This window comes from Falco punctatus (genome assembly GCF_963210335.1).
Source record: "Falco punctatus genome assembly, chromosome: Z".
NCBI classification, from domain to species: Eukaryota; Metazoa; Chordata; class Aves; order Falconiformes; family Falconidae; genus Falco; species Falco punctatus.
In genome coordinates, this window is record NC_137586.1 from 25,341,109 (window position 1) to 25,362,449 (window position 21,341).

Sequence of the window (21,341 nt, forward strand, 5' to 3'; positions counted from 1 at the left end):
TTCTCCAAACACTTCCTATGAACTTGAGGACAACATGCAAGGAGAAACTGCTTCCCTGATTTTGAACATGTAGAGCATACCGCGGTTTGGAATCTGTAGCACAGTGAGAGTGCACACGGTCTGTATAGATGTAACCCATGAGAACACGAAGTTTGCAGCAAGGCTCCCAAGAGCACAGGGGCTCAGACTTACTAATGCAGTGCTCTTAAAGGTTACAAACCTTACAGCTAAAATACAGCAGCTGACTCCAGAGACATGATGTAAAACAGCTGCTTGTGGCAAGCAAAAAAACCTCAAAACATGAGAGGGAAGATAGATTCCACTTAATTAGCCCGTATTTGCTGAGTTCATTACAGGAAAAAAACCCCAACATATTTTTAACTCTGAGGTAGAAGCAGCCTCAAGGAAATGAAAGCTTATTTTTTTTCAAGGCAACTGAATTTTACCTTTCTCCCCTTCTTTTTTGTCAGTCACTGAAGTAATCATGCATAATTTTAACAAAGCACAACAAATGTAAAATACACTTTCTTTAGAAAAAACCCAATGGTTATATAGACTTGTTCTTGACATTTTTTAGCAAGTCGGTTATTATAAAAGGAAAGTAATAACAAAACCCATGCACAAAACAGAATAAACTTTATGTTTAGTGTGTAAGTAAACAAGTAAAGATAAGTATACAGGAAATCTTGGAAAATTGTTTTGTCCCGTTACACTTGCTCTATTCTTACGCAATAAAGTACATGCAGATATGTGTCCAGACTCTCACATTTTGATTTACAACATGTGAGTCCAAATTCATACTCCTAATTCTGCAGATTAACAGGAACCATGAAGGTTTTTTTGGGCACATTCTCTTACAGACCACTCTCCGAAGGTTGTAGTTTGACCACAAATCGAAACCCTAGTGTCATTGTTATATCCCAGTCCATGTCAGTATGCATATCACTGTGCTGGCTGTGGCAGCACTGGCAAGGGTATGCCTGAAATACATTGCACAATGCCCGTGCCCTTTGGGCAAAGCCAACAGCAGCAGTGTGGGCAAGGCAGATCTGGGGTCTTGCATAGGAGGAGCCTGCAGCCAGCTTGTCTGCATATTTGTAGCTCACCTTAGAAAATCTATTGGGGGAATATGGGCTTATAATCAAACGCTTCTTTCATAAAGGATGGGTCTCACCAAAATGACTTCCTTGAGGAAATCACACATGGCAGAGAACTGTTCACAATTGTATGTATTTACTGGTATTGGCTGGCAGGCAGGCCGGGATGCAGCTGTGGTGAGGCACCAGTCCTCTGACACATCCTGAATCAGGCAGTGCCGATGGAGAGACATAGGAAAACATCAGCCTATAGTCTCCTGGTAAGCTTTTGAAAGCTACTTTATCTCATTATTTTTCCTGGAGCTGTGTTCAGAAATACAGTCAAACAACCCCAGCCATGTGAGAGACACTGCATTATAACCTTTCAGAGACCAGGTACTATAGAACCAGACTAGTGAAAAAAGAACATACCAGTGATGTCTAAGAGATGGAAGTATGGTCAAAATGTTTTTTAGTATATGTGTATATAATAATAACTACAAGGAACATCTGTTTAAAAACGTCTGTGTAGAGATCAAAAATTGAGCTGACATTTTAAAATGCTACTTGTTCAATTGATGTATTACAGAACATTTGCAAAACACTTCAAAACCAGTCAGTTACAGCAGCTCTTCTCTTAATATCATTCTTTGCAAGGTTTATAAAAAGTAGTTATGAATATTAGCAGTGTGTTTTCAAAGCTTGCAAATACTAAATGAAGCACCCAGCATGCTAGGCCTAGTACTCACTACAGTGCACTAACTCATACTTCATATACCTTTTATTGAATTCTTTCGATGACTAGAGGAGGAGAAAAAGAGATATTAACAGTTTTCAAAGCCCTGAAAATGTTGAAGAGCCACTCATCTAACGGTCTTGCTACTCCACAGATATAAAATACACATGACTTTATTGGCTTGATGTTGTCTGGGATGCTGCTCATTCACAGCAGCAGAGAATTTGGTTCCTTAACAATATACCACTTCAAAGCTCTGGCTCAGCAGGCTATCAGAGTCTAAATCTGGTTTTAAGCCCCTGAGGGGTCAGTATTCAATACCCAGGTTTAAAGACTGGAGCACAGTCAGATATTTTCTTAAACCAAGACTTTTACACTTAAACAAATCCAAATTCTGGCTGAACACTCCTTCATAACTTCTTATCACTAGAAGCTGGGTGAGATGTATATGCATGGAGTGAGAGTCCCCCCTGTGCTCCATGAATCTTCAGCTAATGTTCCCTGGCTTGTGGACAGAAAAGTTTCCATTCTTTATCACTAACAGAAAGGAGCAGGGAATCCAGTAATTTTCACACCCCCAAACAGAATTCCAGATTACAAAGATCTCTTTGTGAAAGCACTGCTTTATTACCTCACAAAATTCCAGAAAATAAGCTATATTTTTCATCCATCCCAAAACAGCCAACCTACCACAGCATTCACTTGGTTTCAGGATACTAAGACATTGTGTAGCTTGGAACAAGGGAGGAAGCCAAATATTGCTATTTCTATAACTGCTGGTATATGGGCTGGGAGTTTGTATTTGGAAAGCTGTTTTATTTTGCACAAATGATGGATCTTTAGACAGTAATTTGAACTTTCCATTTCTTGCATTCCAGGGTAGTTTCTCTGCAACGTCAGACTACATTCTAACTCCATAATGGGAGATTATTGTCCCAGAAATCCCACCCCCTTCAAGACCGCTGATACACTTGTATAGAGGAGAAAGCACCACAGCTAGCTTACAGACAGGTTGTGCAGCACAAGAACAATCTTGGAGGACCCAGGCCATTAATTTTTAACCTGTAAGACCCCCTGAAACTAGCTTATGACTGACAACGGTATGAGCGAGGTACCTCTAGTCATGCAGATTCATAAGTGATATTTTTTACATCCGGAAAGGACCATTACAGACATGCACCTCACATGCACATTCCTAAACCTAGCCCATTCTCATACTTCAACCCTGGCTGGCAACAAAGCACCACACAGCTGCTCACAGTTTTTCAGCAGTAAACATTTATCACAGCCTCAGTAATTTGAGTGCATAACTACTGTCTGTGCTCATTAAAAAAACCCACAACAACACAAAAACCTCACAACCCAACAAAAACTCTGCTTTGGATAATTTTCAATTACACTTCCTTGTTTCACCCTCATTTTTCATAAAGTACCTTTTACTCTAATATTTCTTATTCCTCAGCAGACAATTAATTGTAGATAAATTATTGAACTGTCTCTTAGCCTTCTCTTCACAAAAAAATCTTAATGGCATGTCATGTTTTCATCCTGTGCATCATTTGCAATTCACTCTGAGAATTCATATGACAAAAAGAAATGATCTAGCAGTTTCAGAATGGAATAGCTGAGCTTGCAGGATTTAGCTGTCTTAAAAAAAAAGAAAAAAAAAAAAAAAAAAAAGGTAAATAACTCTTTCTCAGCCTAGATACAGTACAGTGCTTTCCTAACAAGTATCATGAAAGCTACAGTATGAAAGCCATTTTTACTCACGTTTAGGAAAACAAATCCATCAAGTTCTTCCATTTCTTTTGCTGTTGTCTCCAAAGTTTCCTTTGCTGAATCAACAGTTTGCTGGAAGTTAACCATCTGCTCATACAGGTACTCCATTTTCATCTTCTTTACTTCCTCGAAGTTCTCTGATTTCTCATCATATTGTGCTACCACTTTCTTAAGCATCTCTTCATTTTGCTTTTCCAATAACTCTGCATTTTTCTTACAGTTTTCCTGCAAAATAAAAGCAGATGTAAATTGGTCTGCTGAAAAAATCACAACATCTAAAGAATACACAGCAATTCTCACTCATGTACAAGCTATCCTCTTGCATCCTGACAATAAGAGAACTTTATTTCTGTAAGCAAGCTCATCCGGGAGAAATAATGCTAGAGAAATACATTAAAACAATGACAGATTTTTAATTTTTTTTTTTTTACTGTTAATGTTTAAAGTTAAGCTTCTATATTTAAGCACTGAGCAGGAAGTCTGACTACAAAATTGATAAATAAGTCCATACTTCTAACTGAAATTAATACAGTCCTCAAGGCTTAAGAATTTCGGCATTAAGAACTTTTGACATTGGGCAACTCATTTAAATGCTTCACACAGGATTCTAAATAAAGACACAAACAGTGTGAGCTTTTTATAAGCACAAAAAAAATGAAAGGAACCTTTTCCTCCAGTGCTTGACAGTCACATATTCCACTTTGCAACAATGTGCAAAAAAAGCAATCTTTTTCTTCCCCTACAGTTAACACCTTCCAGTGGGAGAAGTCAATTTGGGGACTGGAGAAACAGCCTATTTTAGTGGAAATGATGACGCCACAAAACAAGGCAAGCATATCTTATAAGTAATATATATATATATATATAAATTAAGTAGAGGGAAAGAAAACTAGTGTGATAAAACACTGGACTTACCTCAACAGAGTTAAATAGTAATTCAATATCACCTACAAACTCTTCAATCTTCATTGACTTTTCTTCCACTGCTATTAGTAATTCATTTAACTGATTCTGAAATTTAAAATTTTTCAGTAATATAAACATGTTGTTTTATACAGGGTTTACATGCAACTTATTTTAGGTGAATATTTCTGTTTTGCTATGAGCCACCATTGGAACAATTGCTAAATTAAGTTCAAGTATCACCCTGCTATAATGACAAGCACAGAAATAGCAATTGGAACAGTCACAAAACTGTTTCCAAACCAGAAAAGTGAGCTCAGATCGACAAGGTGCTGAGTGTCTATACAAGCTGTTGAACATTATGAATTCCAATGTAGCTTTGCTAGAGACTGAGGGTACTCAGAACCTCATGAAGGTCCTTGAGAGACCACAAGAACAAGTCCATAAAAAGGAAGATAATGCAGGTGATTATGAGTCTAATAGAACATGCAGTGCCATGATTTTTTTAATCGGAATTTTAAAGATATTTCCTATAAACCAGAATCATCAAAATCACTGGTTGAATTAGATGTGGAAACAAAAGCAGTCCAAGGGACAACAGGCATCAGAGACAACTCAGAACTTTTTCTTGGTCGTTCCTGACCTTTTGTGAAAGCAAGCTGGATATCTGCTCAAGTGCAATTTATAATTTATGACAATATTTCGTTTTAATTAGCTGGCATAAATCTAAAAGGAAGGTTAACTTAATTTGGTAACAGTTTCATATTGTGGCAATTTTTTTACAGCTAGATCTGTTGAAAACTAACATATGACTTTCTATTGATTAGCAATGTCACATTGGACTGTACAGTTGAAAGCTTACTTTATAAATATTTAGGGCCAATCACCAAGATTAGGAAGCAAACTTCTGTTTCTCAAGATAACCTATAAAATCTGACATATGCCATCCATAGCACATTTCATTTACTGTGGGGTTATGCTCCTACAGTTAAAATTCAGATGACAATACATTTGCCATCTTAAAGTTTTCACAGTAATTGCACAGAAGTAACAAGAAACATACAAGTGCTGTCTCAAGGTAACCTGAGCCCTGAGCCCTAAAAATCATGTGAAGCCAAGTCTGTGTTGTAGCCAGATTTAATATTGGCTTCATGCCCATGTTCCACAGCCAGGGAGGGGTATAATGGGATGTTTATTTGTGGCTTGACTTGCTGCAGTGCAGGTACCGTTGAGTTATGGTTGGGGTCTGTGACTTTATTGCTGACTTACTGGTGGCTGATTATCATTTCTAAGTCAAGCATGAATGGCCACATATAAAAAGAAACTCTGCTGTCATATGTCAGTACACCATGGAGATAGTTTGTAAATACTGACATTTGAAATTTCTACATTGACTCTTACTACTTTAAATTTCTCTTTTTTTGCAGATGAGTTAACATAAAGTTAACGTAAATACCATTGATACAAGCTTCTGGAATTTTAGTGAGATGACACACAATCTGTATTACCGTCAAATGAACATGAAAGAGACTTCACCTTTCAGGTTCCGGGGGTGAGATTGCTGTTTCACAAACATAGTTTGTTACCTGGTGTGCAAAAAGCCAATCTCACACCCAGAGCTGAGGTACCTATTTATTGCATGTCTGCACAGAGACGGGTGCTAGGTAGGAAATCCACAAAGCTAGCACATAGTAAAATTTTCTATACACTTTGAGCAATTGTTTACTGTTATGTTTAGTCACTTAATTTTCATTTGTTCTTATGAGCCTTGTCTCCATTTAAAGGTACAGCATTCTTTTTTTTCACCTCCTATGTTTTGTGGGGAGGGGGCTTTGTTAGTAGGTGGCTCTCTTCGCTCAGGGTGGATCTTTTAGTATGGTGATTAGGATACATAGTTCAAGTAATTTTCTGTTTGTCTCATTAACTATTTGGTTCTCCTTGAGTTACCTTGTTATGCCCCAGCTTGACATTATTTATGGTGTCTAGTCCTCCCAAGACCCTGTTTCATTAACAATTTGTAACATACTCTGTTTTTCAAATTCTTTCTTGTTTTTCATTGTAGATATTTACATATTTTGTCTAAATTTCGAGTTAAATAACAGACTGACCCTCTATCAACCATGTATATACATATGTCTGATCTAATACTGAGCCAGTCAACTACAAGATTAAGTAGCTGGTGACCAAGAAAGGAACATCTTTATACTTGTACATGAACAAATCTGATATGGGAAAAACGAGACATCACATGCATGCTGTTTTCACAAGCAGAACTACAATTTAATGAGGAACAGCTTCCACAGAAACAAAAGCATTTTCACTAGTATTGATAGCAAAGGACTAGGCTACTGAAATGGAGGGCAATTCTATCTGTCTTTTAGAGTGGTACAGCTTAGAGATAGTGGGAAGTAGGACTTGCCAAACTCTTACCTGTGCTACAGCTAAACCACTATTGGCATAGATGAACACGAACTGAACAGAAAATGAGGAAGGCATATCAACAAAACTGTGTAAACTTTGCAACTCATACAACATCTCCAAGCAACAAACAGCTGTAGCCGGGACAGGGAACACTTCATGATGATACTGGTCCCCACATAAGAAGGTTTCTGTACCTTGCTAAGTGAAATAAGCTGCTGTTACTAAAATTTTCTTTTCATAGAAACAACACTCTTCCCATTTCTTCCTCTACACATACAAACCAGAATAAACTTACAGGTGAGAAATCTAAAAGATGGAAAGTTTGGTAGCAGCTACATATAAACAAAGTAATTCAAACTTCTGAACAAACAAAAATACCAGCTTAGCAAGCCTAGGGCTCCAGAGAACACCTTAATAAGACAGTCTCTGTTCAAGATCACTAACAGGTGTTTAGGAATAGTTTTTATTTTGTAAGTACTGTGACTTAGCCTCTGGACTGCTCTTTGAAGCCTTGCCCCTGACAACACAGGAGGTCTGGAGAAATTAGCCTCAGTAGCCCCTTCCACCACCCAAACTAATTCTTACCTTCATCTTGTTTGCAGCATCATCTAGTGTTGTGACTTCATGGTCTTTATGTTCTCCAAAAAGCTTGTCAATAGCAGATATTGGGCACTTACAGTGGTAACAATATGTGTCTACTTGTGCTTTCTTCAGTTCTCTTTGTGGGCTCTCAACTTGAGGAATGTTTGTTGCTGATTTTTCAGGATACATCACCACAAAGCCTGAATCTTCAAGCTCAACAGGTGTTCTTTGCTCTGGCTCATTAACAAATTCATAACTATCACCAGCATGCTCAAAAGAGTCCCTGTCTTCAAATAACAGCTCCTCATGTGTCAATTGAGATGATATTTCATCTTGCAAGAGTTCTTCTTGTGTAATTACATCATAGTCCATTGACTCAGCAAGATCTTCATAAATATCAGAGTGGTGCTCTTCTCTTTGCAAGTCTGGCTTCTCTGTTTGCTGAATGGTAGGGATACAGGAAAGATTTTCCTGAGTATACTGATCATCTTCACTGTCTTCAACAGGCGTTCTGACATATGGAACATATTTTTCCATTTGAGAAACAGCTGTTATGTCATGCTGTTCTTCCTGCGTATTACCAGCTTCTTGATAAGCAGCTCTCTGGTAATCCACTAGTTGACTATAGGCTTGTTGACTTGATTGATCTGGTAACTCCTCAGTTGTTTCTACAGGTACATTTTCTTCTTCTCTTTGTTCAGTGGTATCAGTTGCTGCACCTGAAGGAATGACTTTGCTTCCAAAAGGAATGGCATGCATTGGTTTACAAATTGTTGCTTGAATGTTACAGTCAACCTGAACTTTTTTTCTCTCCACAACAACCCTTTCTGGCAGAACCTCAGTTCTGACACATTGAAGATCACCAGGTCCCTGCTTTTGTTTGTCCTGTGAACTCTGAACTGAAATTCCTCCAGTAAAGGACTCATCCTCCGGTATCTGATACTTTTGAGGCCCTATGGCCTTACTTGGAATTTCATCTTTAAGAATATATTTTTCAAAATATATTCCTGTTCCATCATCTGTGTCTGAATTTCTACTAGGAAAAGATGCATTAGAATTACCACTTTCTTCATCAGAGGGAGTCCCATCCTTTGTTTTTTCTCCTACTGCTTCTGCATAGAGGTCCTTGTATAAAAATGACAGAGCAGGTGGCTCCTCTAGAAGCTCTGGATTAACTGCAGCAACAGTGGTAGGAAACAACAGAGATCGTTCTAGCACTCCTTCTTCAGAATCAAACAGTGGGGTCCCTGGTGACTTCTGTTCATCTTCTACATTTGTAACCTTTTTACTGCTAATATCAATTGATTTCTGCAGAGGTAAAGGTTTTGGAGAATCTGCGTAGGACTGCATTTTGCTTTCTCCTTTCACAGTACCATAAAAGACTTCATCCAGATCCTCAAGTAAGGAGAATTCCTCTTCCAAAGTATCTGCCTCGGTGCTTTCTTTAAAAGTTGTGGCTTCTTCCACAGGTTCGTGGGGAACTTCTGTCACAGAAAACAATGAACTTGGTCTTTCAAAATGTGGCTTAACTGGGGATTTGTCATCAATCAATGTATATTTTTCAAAATAATCCATATCGGCCATACCATTATTAGGATCCAACACCACATTATTATCATTTTCTGGCAAAACAGGATTTTCTTGTTGTGTTTCTCCAGTTTCCTCAACATCATAATTTTTGATCAATTCTTTTAGTTCATCACTTGCAGGCTTTCCCAACAATGAGCTTTCTGAAATTTCTGTGATTGTTCCAGAAGCTAGGGCTCTATGGCCATCATCAGCTGATTTTCTTTTATATGAAGGATTTGTTTCCAAGTATTCTAGTTTATCTACCATGTGTTTACTTTCTTCTTCATCAACAGAAAAAATATGTGTAGAAGCATGAATATTGAGTATTTCATAACCTTCTGATATTATATTAAATATATCTTTTTGTTCAGTAGTCTCTGGAGCATGCTGAGTGCCTTCTACAGTGCTCGCATGTTCCATTTCTTCCTCTTCTCCTCTCAGGTAATGTTCAGGTACTTCAGACACATTGCCTACCTCTGGATGTTGTGTTGCTTCCATTTTTTGAGGATTTCCACTGCTGGTTTCATGCTCTGAAACTTTGTCTGGACCTGGATTATCTCCTACCAGAGCTGGTAAATTACACCTTTGTGTTCTGTTTCTGGAGTCTGAGGACATCTCGTGGGAAATTTTACTTGACACTGAATCAGAAGCTCTAAACATATGATCTTTATTTTTTGTAGCACCACGAACTGCAAGTTCTGTGCAGCTTCCAGCTGGGAATTGTTTCGATCCAAAATCAGAAGCTTCACTTGCAGAAAGCTGAACTCCTTGCCTGCCTGCTTCTGCAGCTCTTATTGGACTAATTGAGCGAGCTTCCACCTCTTCTGTCAGCCAGCTGGCTAGCCCAAGAGATGGAATATCTGGATTCTCCTCTTGATCAGAACTAGAGATAACAGACTTCATCTCTGCTGAAGAAAGGCTGCCCTGTTCACTGGAATGACGCTGAGTTTTGTGTGTCACAGTTTCATAAACAACATCTGATGAAACAGCTCCCACAGACTCTAAGGATGTATGGTTTTGATCTGCAAAATCTTGTTGCATTTTGCATCTATCCTCTCCTTTAGAATAAATGCCTGAAACGATGTTAGATTGCTTTCCAAACATGCCTACTATGTCGGACAAAGATGAAGGTATATTTTGTTTCTCTTCATCATCAATGAAAGCCACTGATACTGGCTGTTCAGGTAATGTATGAAAAGGTAAAAATGAATCTGATGACACTGCTTGCTGGCCTGCTACAGCAGTCATCTTTGACTCTGTGGTCACTGACCTTGGCATGGTCCCCACATCAAGTTGCATTTCTTGGTTATCCTGCTCAGTAGCGAATTTGGGGGGATTTCTTCTCTGCTCTGATGACAAATATTTTGTGTCCAACAAATGATCTTGAGATTCTTGCTTGTCTTGGTCTTGTGTATGCATTAGAGACACACTCTCTAACTGCACTGTCTTCAAGCTTGTTGTTTTAGGTGAAGGGAGCTGAATTTTTTGCAATTCTTTTTCATCATGTGGTGGAATTACATGTTTACACTCTGATTGTGTAGACTGAGCCTGCATGCTTTGCTTTTCTTGTTCAGCAAGGGACAATGTGGGAACCAAATACTCAGAGGCTGGTTTTGAATAAGGTGGATTTTCTTGCTGACATGTTTCATCAGCTGAATAAAATGGAACTGAAGATTCAAACTCTGTTTTTGAAGGTAAAGATAAATAATCTTGACTTTCTAGAGTTTCTGCTTTATCTGTAGAATATGATAAATTTAATTGTTCAGATTCTAATTGTATAGCTGTGTGGAAGTACTGTGGAGTCTGTTCTCTCTCTGTTTCAGGTAAAATTATGTGTTCAGCCTCTGACTGTGCAGCCACAGGCAAATGTATATGACTTTTTTTATTCTCTGCTTCTTTTCTTGCTAAGAAACCTGACTCAGATCGGGAAGTTTCTGACTGCTCTGATAACTCTAAGTGCTTGGGCAACAGGCTTCCAGTTACAGGTGGAGACTTTGGACCTCTTTCTGATTTTGTTTCAGAGACAGAATGTGAAACATCCACAGGTACAGACAGTGTTTGTTCAGTAGGAGAGGAATATGGTTGAATTTTTTGACTCTCTGCTTCCTCAGTGGAAAAGGATAATTCTTGTTGTTCAGTTTCCATCTGAGCAATTGGAGATGAAGTAGCCCCACTGCCTTGCTTCTCTGAACGTCCTGCTCTCAGCAGGGCCAAATCATGCTTTTCTGCTTTGTCCGTAGGAATTAATAAATCTGATTGCTCAAAGTCCAGTTGTGTGGTTCCCTGCTCCTCAGGCCTGCCAAAGGTATGTGATACAGAAGGTGTTTCTGGTTGCTCTGTTTCAACAACGGAGGACTGCAAATTAATGCACTGCTGTTCAGCTTGGGCCCCATCCCCCTGCTCTGTTTCACCTGTGAAAGACAATGTTTGCAGATGCTCCAGCTGGGCAATTTGTGACTGCTCTGCTTTGCCATAGGAATACAATAAATCTGGTGGCTTCATTCCATGAGTCTCTGCTTTGCCAAGAGGATATGACAAATCTAGATGTTTTGATTTTAGCTGTTCTGGTTGCAACTGCTCTGATTTTCCTGTGGAATATGAAAAATCAGAAGGCATGAACCTTGCTCGTGCCATTTCCTGTTTTTCTCTTTCACCAAGCAAATGTGATAAACCTGGCTGCACTAATTCTAATTGTGAAGCTGGTTTCTGCTTTTCTTCACCAATGGAGTGCAAAAAGCCAGGCTGAGCCATTCTTTTTTCCTCCAGTTGGCTGAAGGACTCCTTAAGCTCTGGCTGTTGCAGTAAGTCTTGGGCAGGTTGTGAGTGCTCTGATTTGCCAGCTGGATAGGATAAGTCCATTTCTTCCACCTCTGGTTGCTCAATTTCATGGTGCTTTTGTTGAACAATAGAATATGACAAATCTGGATAGTTTGATTTCTGATAAATAGTTTCCTCCTCTACTTCTCTAACAGGATAAGACAGCTGCAGATGTTGCAATGCTGGCAACGTCATTTCTTCTTCTCTTTTGTCAGAAGAATACAATGAACCTGTATGTTCCAGTCCACCTTGCGCAGTTTGCATTTCATCTGTTTTACCAAGGGCATATGTTAAATCTTGTACCCCTAAGTCCATTTGTGTTGCTTCTTGTGATAGTGTTTTGCAAATGGCATAAGATAAACCAGGAAGTTCGCATTCTGGATGTGCCCTTCCTTGTTGCTCTGTTTTTCCAATGGGATAGGGTGTTACAGGCTGCTTTGATATCCGTTGTGTAGCTAGCGGCTGCCCTACTTGGTCACTGGAATACAATGAATCTGGCTGCTCAACCTCTGGTTGTGCTGTTCCTCGCCATGCTCTTTTGCCAGTGAAATGCAGTAAATCCTGATGCTCTGCTTCCACTTGAGCAATTTGTGGTTGCTCTGTCTCCTCAGGACAAGGTAATTCTGGTAGTCCTAACCCAAGTTTTGTGGTTTCTTGTTGTTGTGTCTCATCAGTGGAGTATGATAAATCTGAATGTTCTGACTCTAGTTTTGCCATTTCTTGTTGCTCTTTTTTGCCAGAGGAATAGAGGAAATCTGGGAATTCCCCTTCCAGTGTGGCCCTATGTGGTTGCTCTGCTGTGCCATGAGAACTTGAAAACATTGTCTGCTCCAGTTTCAGGTGTACTATTTCCTCTGGGTGTAATGTATAGCTTCCCCTCTCCTGTTTGACCTCCAGATGTGCACTTGTTTTTTCTTCACTAACAGCACAGGACACACCAGGGTGCAGTACTTTCCCCATAGCATCCGAGACATCTGGATGTTCAGACTCCAGTGGGGCAGACCATGATGGCTTTGTTTCAACAGACATATGCAACAAATTGTCTTCTTTCAATTTCGCTTGTGTTGTTTTACGAGTTTCTGCAGTGCCAACAGAGAATGACAAATTTGCATATTCTGATTTTGCTTGTGAATTTTGCAATCCTTCTGTTTTCCCCATAGAGCACTGCAGCTCAGGGTGTTCTGTCTGCATTCCTACACCTTCCCATTGCTCTTCTTTGCTGAGAGATGATGAGAAATCACCTGGTTGTTTCTGCTCTGGTGGAATCTTTTCCTGTTGTTGTACTTTGCCACTGGAATGCAATAAATCTGGATAAACCAAATCCACTTCAGCAATCTGAGGTTGCTGTGTTTTACCAGTTGAACTTGATAAATCCATTATTTCTGCCTCTGGTTGTATGACTTCATGGCGTTCTGATCTGCCAGCAGATAAATCTGAACAGCTTGATTTTGCAAGTGCAGCTTCTTGTTCTGCTTCACTAACAGAATGAGGTAACTGTGAGTGTCCCAGACCTGGCTGTGCTTTCTTACCTTGTGCAGCTTTTTTGGAAGAAAGCAAGAAGCCTGGCTGCTCCTCTTGTGCAGTTTGTGCTTGCTCTGTTTTGCCAGGCCAACTTGGTAGATCTGATTTTCCTAACACCAGTTGTGTGGTTTCTTCTGTTTGTGTTTTATCAATGGAATATGACAAATCAGGATGTTTTGGCTCTGGCTTTGTCATTTCTCTTTCCTCTGCTTTTCCACCATGAGATGATGCCTCCAGAGCTCCTAGTTTCTCTTCTGCAGCTTGTGGATGTTGTGCTCTGCTGGCAGACTGTTCCTCACTTGGGCACCCTGAGGCTGAGTGCTGCTGCATTCCTCGCTGCCCCACTTTGTTGGCAGGGGATGCCACGTGTGCGTGGCCCAGCTCCAGCTGGGCAGGTGGGATTTGCTCTGTTTTGTCATGAACATCCAAGGCACCTGACTGTTCCAACATCTGCTTGTTCATTTCCTGCACTTTGTCCAGGGAACATGCTAGGCCAGGGTGTTCAGGTTTCAGCTTTTCACTTTGCAGTCCTCCTACTTTCAAATCAGAATAAGGCAAGTCAGAATGTCTCTGCCATGGTTCTGCTGTTTCTTCTGCTGCTGCTGCTACACCCACAGAATGGGCCAAATCTGGAATTTCCACTTCCCGCTGAACTGTTTTTTGTTCTGCTTTTCCAAAGGGGTAAGTTTGCTCTGTTTCTTGTTGCACTCTTTGTTGCACCTCTGTGTTCTCCAGAGGATATATCACATCAGTGTGCTCTGCCTCTGGTGGTGCCATTTCATCATCTGGCCTGTGAAAGGAAAATGATAAATCTGGTTGTTCCAAGTCCTCCTGGGCATGTTTAAATTGCTCTGTCTTACCAGGAGAAAGTGATAACTTTTCTTGCTCTATCTGCTGTTTTGTGGTTTGCTGCTGATTTTCTCTGCCAACAGAAACTTTTCTGTGTTTCTTATCCAACACTACCACTTCTTGGTAGTTTGTCTCAGTGGAATGTGACAAATCAGGATGTTTCATTTCCCATGTTGCAGTTTCCGGCTCATTTGCTTTGCCAGGGCAATATGTCAAATCTGGATGTTTTGACTCTATTTGTGCTGCAGAAGGTCTTTTTTGGGCCACTTTAGGCAATTCTTGATATTTAGATTCAAAGTCTTGAGTTGCTTGTTCTTTGGCTTTACCAAACATAAATGATGAATCTGGATATTTTGAATCTAATTGTGAAGTTTGTTGCTGGTTTCTTTGGACATCAGATAAATCTGGGCATTTAGATTCTACTTCCATACTTTCATCTTGTACTGCTTCATCCAGGTTTCCTGATGAATCCAAATGTTCTAATTGTTGTTGTGTTTCTCCCATGGAGTATGAAAGCTCTGGATGTCCTGACTCCTGCTCTATGATGTCACCTGGTTTTGTTTCACCACTGTCACATGAAAAATCTGGCTGTTTCGTCAGTGGTAAGGTTGGATGTTTCATCAGTGGTAACGTTGGATGTTTCATCTTTTTTTGTTGTCCAGTTTCATGAAGGAAATACGAAGTATCTGGATATTCTGAACTCATTTCCTTTTCCAGTGGAGCTTCTTTTCCAGTGGAAGATGGTAAAAATATTTGCTCCTGTTCTGGGTGTATTATTTCTTGTTGTTCTGTTTTGCTAGTAAAACATGAAAGAAACGCTTGTTCTGATTTGCGGTGTGTCATTTCCTCCTGCATTTCTGTACTTACATAAAATGTCTGTTCTGGATATGCTGGCTCTGTTTGCATTTCTTCTTGCATTTGTTCACTGAAAGAATATGGCAAAGACGGATGCACTAACTCTGGCTGAGCTATTTCTTGATGTACCAAATTAATTTGGTCTGTGACCAGTGGCTCTTCTTTCTCCCAGGTTTCTGACAAATCTGAACACACCATTCCCGTTTGCTTAGCTTTTTGTTGGGCTGTTTCCTGCTGTTCCATCTCTCTTTCTGCTATATCTTGTTCCATTCTGCCAAAAGAATATGATCTATCTGGCTGCACCATATCCAGTGGTGGTGCTTCTTGTTGATGACTACCAGCAGTGGAAGAGGAGTCAAGTGACTGCTCTTGCTCTGTTTGTGACATTTCCCAGGGCTTTGCTCTGTCAATCAAATGTAGGGACCCTAAAGATCCTGACTCCACTCCTTTTTGCATTACTTCTCCAGTGGTAAATGAGAAACCCCTATTTTCTGAAGCTAGTTGTACATTTTCACATTGCTCTGCCTCACTAATGAAACATGATGGCTCTGGACCTTCTAAGTCTCCTTGTACAGCTTCTTGTGCTGTTTCTCCCCGGGAATATGGTGAATCTGCTTGTTCCAGCTTTGGTTGCAATACTTTCTGTTGCTCTGTTTTGCCAGTGGGATTCAACATCTCTGGCTGTTCTGCCCTCAGCTGTGAGATTTTATGTTGCTGTTCTTCTCCAGTAGAATATGACAAAACTGGATGCTCTGACTGCAGTGGAGTAGTTTCTCCTTGTACTCCCTGGGGACAGGAATACAACTTATCTCCAGGTTGTGAATGCTGCTGTACAGGCTGCAGCTGTTGTCCTTTGTCACTAAAATCTGACATAAGAGAATTGTCCAAATCTGTTTGTGCCAATTTTTGCTGCTTTGTTTTATTCATGTTATAGAGTAACTCTGAATGTGCTGTTTCCTGATATCCAGTTTGCTCTGTTTCAGCTCTTCTCATGGAATCAAATATATCTGGATGTACTGACCACTGGAATTTGGTGGTGTTTTCTTTCTCTGCTTTTTCCATCAAACACGATAAATCTGACGGTACTGGTGCAAGCGTTGCTGTTTCTTCTTGCTCTGCTTCTTCAGGGGAATAAGACTCTGGTTGTTCCAGTTCAAAAGGAACATGTGTTTGGTTTTTTGTTTCTTCCCTGGAAAGTGAAAACTCCTCATGTTCCATTTCCAGCTGTGCACCTTCCGATTCTTCCACTTCTTCCCTGGAAAAAGAAAAGTCTGGATACTCTGTCTCCAGCTGTGCACTCTCTGATTCCACCATTTCTTTTCTGGAATATGAGAAATCTGGATGCTCTGTCTCCAGCTGTACACTTTCTGATTCCTCCATTTCTTCCCTGGAAAAAGAAAAGTCTGGATACTCTGTCTGCAGCTGTGCACTCTCTGATTCCACCATTTCTTCTCTGGAATATGAGAAATCTGGATGCTCTGTCTCCAGCTGTACACTTTCTGATTCCTCCATTTCTTCCCTGGAAAAAGAAAAGTCTGGATACTCTGTCTGCAGCTGTGCACTCTCTGATTCCACCATTTCTTCTCCAGAATATGAGAAATCTGGGTGCTCCATCTTCAGCTGTACACTTTCTGATGCTTCTGTTTCTTTCTTGGGAAAAAAGTCTGGACGCTCTTTCTCAAGTTGTGAACTTTCTGATTCCTCTGTTTCTTTTATGGAATATGAGAAATCGGACCACTTTGTCTCCAGTTGAGCACTTTCCAGTTCCTCTGTTTCTTTCATAGAAAAAAGCAATTCTGGATATTCTGCCTCCAGTTCTGCACTCTCCGATTCCACTACTTCTTCTCTGGAATATAAGAAATCTGTATGCTTGGTCTCCAATTGTGCACTCTCCAATTCTTCCATTTCTTCCCTGGCATAAGAGAAAGCTGGATGTTCCATCTCCAGTTGTGCACTTTTGGGTTCCTCCATTTCTTCCCTGGAAAAAGAAAAGTCTGGATGCTCCATCTCGATTTGTGCACCCTCCAATTCCTCTGTTTCTTCCTTGGAAAAAGAGAAGTCCAGATGCTCTGTTTGCATCTGTGTTCTCTCTGATTCCCTGATTTCTTTGCTGCGATATGAGAAATCTGGATGCTCCATCTCCATTTGCATACCCTCTGCTTGTTTGTTTGTTTCAATGGGAAAATCAGGGTGATCCAAATCTACTGCTTTATTTGTAGCTGGAGTTTTCTCAGTTTTTTCTGTTTCTGTGTGGGTAGGGTATGAAACTCCAAGATATTTAGAATCTATTTTTTCAGAAATAGGTGTATTTAGTGCAATTCCTTGCTCCTCTGTTTCCTGAAGGGAGGAGGAAAAGTCTTGTTTGGACTTTGTTTGCTTCTCTAAGTGAACATTTTGGATTTCAAGTGGTGGGATCTTTTGATCCTCTTTTTTTTTTGAAGAATACAACAGACCTGAAGGCTCACTTTCTGGCAGTGCAGTTACTGGTGGCTGACATTCAGTTTCTTGCTTCTCTGTTTCATCTTCAGAGTGTGGTAAAAGCATGTGTTCAGACTCAGCCTGTGCAGTTCCTGATGACTGAGGAATAATATCCTCCTGCCTTGTTTCAGAAAGAGTGGAATATTTGGATTTAGCTGATGGAGCACTAGGTAAGTAAGACTGAACTGCTGACTTCTGTGCTTCCCTCCCAGGATGATCCGACATGGATGCTATAGGCAAAGTACTTTGGGTACCTTGTCTTTCTAACTCATTAACAAGATCTGCTGAAACAGACTGTGATGCAGGACTGGGCTGAATTTCCTGCTCCTCTGGTTCTTCCAGATGATCTGATGCTGTCAGCAGGGATTGGTCTGTTTTCTTGTTTGCATTTTCAGCTGAGAGCAGTGGTGCTTGTTTCTCTGATTTATCATCAGACTCTAATGAAACAGAGGTTGTTTGCTCTGTTATTAACATTTTTTCTGCAGGTGAATAACTTTGCTGTTTCCTGCCTTCTTCAGGAGGGCAGGACTTCAGTGAGTGTCCTGGTACCTGATCTGGAGCCTCCAAAAAGGATTGTCTGTCTTTTCTTTCTTCAGGCTGAAGAGTTGTTTCTGCACCAAAGTGTGAAAATCTGCTTGGTTTATCTTTCGTTTTAATGGGTTTAATATTTTCTGATGAAATACCACCTTTATTAGTAAGCCAGTTTTCAAGAGGTCTTGTTGGTGAAGAATAGCTTTGATTTGCATGTGCTGTGGATTGTTGTCTTTGCTCCCTTCTTCTCTCTGATGGTGTTTGAAGATTTCTACTTCTTGCTGTCTGGAAAGGCTTTGGATGTGTTGCTTCTGAAAGCGAACTGAACATCTGCAATCTTTCTTTTACTGATGTTTCAAGGAACTGTTCAGAATCCCCTGAAACTGAGTTGCTTCTCTGAATTCTGGTTTTCTCCAATGTTTCAGGGGCTGGCTCAGTCCCTCCAAAAATTGAGTTGAACAGCTGGATTCTAGCTTGTACTGGTCCTCCAAGGATCGGCCCTACTTTTCTCAGTCTGCTCTCTCTAAATATTGACCTTATCGGAGCACGTTTTACTGGCTCTTCTGCGATGTTCTCTAGATCTTCTTTGTCATCCAACATTTCCTCATCTGTGTCTTGCACTTCCATCTGTTCAACATTTAACACTGTTGCCTGCACATCTCCTAGGACAGTTCTTGGTTCTTGCCTCTGCCTTCCAGAAGAGTCACGTTTTTTACTGCCCAGGCCTCCCTTCAGTCTTGTAGCCATTGGCACCCTATTTGAAGATTTGCGCTTCCTTTTCCGAACAATCTTACCTTCATCCATAATAAAGATAACTTTTCCTGGAGGAGAACCTACCGGTGAACTTTCCATACTGTAAAGGTCAGAAGTCATACTAGTTTCTGAGGCCCAGGGAGTAGAACATCTGCTTGAGCTAGTTTCCCAGGTTATCCCACTGTCTTCACTTTGAACTGTTACCATAGAAAAGGAAGGGTTAGTCATGATGTACTGCAGCTTGGGTTTCACATCTTCATTTTGGATAACATCTTTTAAACTAAAAACAGAAAGAACCAAAGAAAAAAAGAGCTGTAAAAAACACACAACAAATTAAATTTTTGCAGTAAAATCTAAATATTTGCATTAAAGCAAAACTAATTTTCAAGGTTGTAAAAAATACTGCTTGTGCATAAATTTTGCATAAGGAAAGTCATATTTCATCTGACATCCATTTTAGATAGTTTTGTAAAGCTGCACGTTGCAAGGTTATTTCAATGAAGGACAGGTGTTTAAATGCTCATGACAATGCAGGAAAAAAAGTCTTTGATCTGACCTTGTTTAACCAGTGTGAGATTGAGCTGATTCTGGGGCTATTGTCCAGTGCATGGTTATCTCACGGTATAATTTAAACCTTGCATTACACACTTACAAGATACTGTCAGTGTTTCAATAGCACCCACACTTGCTTTGCCCAAGAGTAAATGATTATTCAGTTCTCAAAGGGGTAGAGAATCTATTTGCTAGTTTGTTAATGTCTTTTGATATGTTTCATCCTCTAAGCACTCCACATATTTTACAAAGTAATTTAGAATGCATTCAACAATAAAAAAATATACTAAGCCCTCCCCAAATGAAATAACAATGATTTATAAAGCTAACTTTAAACCTTATGGTACCTAATCAGTACACTATCATATACTGCAATCAAATCTCTCTCAATAAAAAAAAAAAAAGGCTGGAGAAATCTTTTCTGAGAAGCATTAGAAAAACAGCTTAGAAATAAGAGTGTGAAGAATAGCAAAATCAATTAAAAGACATATTTTTTAAAAAAATATTTTTAGGGTTGTAAGTAATTAAAAAAAATAGAAAAGGTAATCAATACTCAATCCTGATACTTCTTGAGTGGACAGTAGTTTATCTAGGGAAATCATATTAGCAGCCAATGGAAAGGAAGGCAGAGTATCTGCTGGCAAAGCCAGAGGCTTCAGTAGAGCAGAAGTGGTGAATTCTCTTTCACTCCCGTGGAAGGATGCAAACCTATGGCCACACAACATCTTTCTTCCACTGAACAGAGGGAAGGGTCACTTTCCAGGTGATTGGAATAAAGTGCTTCTTCAACTGCAGTGAAAAAAATCTGGCTCCTGACCATGGGATCAGAGAATCTGTCTCACCAACTGCCATAGGAGGCTATGACCCAGCACCACGTGGGTACCAGAGATGGCTGCAGAGGCAGGGGGCACCTCTGAGGAGCAACTGGCATCACTCTAGAGGGCACCAAGTGCCTGGCAGAATGCAGAGGTCTTTGAAGGAGAAGAGGAAATCTTGAGGAGAGCTATAATTGCTCCATCAAGCAAACTCTCTGAACTGTAAGGTTTTTGTGAAGGGCACTCAGCAAAACTGCTCAGTACCTAACAGAAACAAAAAGGTAATACTGATACTAGCAGTGCTGGCCTTACCTTCCCATGAATTTGCTCTCCAGAGCACAGAACAAGAAGGGTTGCCCTTGGCTGGCCCATGATGAGGTCTATGCAAACTTATACACAGACTACCTAATCTCTGATGTCCTCAATGCTAACTGAAAACTGAAGTCACCCTGTGGGACAGCAGCCTGACCAGGCAGTGGAGGGACAACAAGGTATCAAAGTCCAATGATGGGGCTTAAAGCCAGCTGTGGTGACTGGGCTGGCCTGGAGGCTGTGACTAGCAGGATGGCTTGGACTAAAGCCCACAATTCAAAGTGAGCCTGACAGTGCAATACTAAGTAATGACACCTTAGCAAAACTCCCTAAAAACAAAAACAATACCAAACCCAGCCCTCAAACAGATAGAAACCCTAGGGTCTACAGCTGATTATCTGTCTTGGTGCAGTACTCACTAAAAAGGCTAGCTCCATAAGATAAAATTTACAGGTTGGAGGAAGAGGCAAAGCAAGCAAATATATATCAACTTTGCTGTTAGCTTTTCCTTTGCAGTTTCACGGCTTGGCATCAGGTTGAGTTGGGCATAGAAAAATCAAATCAAATCAAATCAAATCAAATCAAATCAAATCAATCGATAGCAATAGTACTAAGGAAGCTTTCAGGTCTTATGTGAGTCCATGATAACAGATGACTGATTTTTTTTTTACATTTTTCAACTTCTAAATCTCCTTAATCTGTTGTTAAACCTATTTTTCTGCACTACCTAGTGTTATTAAATAAAACCCCATGCAGAACAGAGCAGCACTCCCACTTCAGCTGATATAGTGT

General features: G+C 40.1%; 1 protein-coding gene across 1 annotated transcript in view; it reads right to left on the reverse strand.

The window, feature by feature from the left end:
• The window catches only part of CMYA5 (cardiomyopathy associated 5), a 46,143-nt gene that overhangs the window by 18,986 nt on the left and 5,816 nt on the right, over positions 1–21,341 (reverse strand). The window contains exons 2-5 of the mRNA XM_080370852.1: positions 7,501–19,150; positions 4,507–4,602; positions 3,583–3,816; positions 1,855–1,877 (exon numbers count right to left, since the gene is read on the reverse strand). Coding sequence (XP_080226978.1) covers positions 1,855–1,877; positions 3,583–3,816; positions 4,507–4,602; positions 7,501–19,150 — 12,003 coding nt within the window. The remainder of the gene's footprint in view (positions 1–1,854; positions 1,878–3,582; positions 3,817–4,506; positions 4,603–7,500; positions 19,151–21,341) is intronic.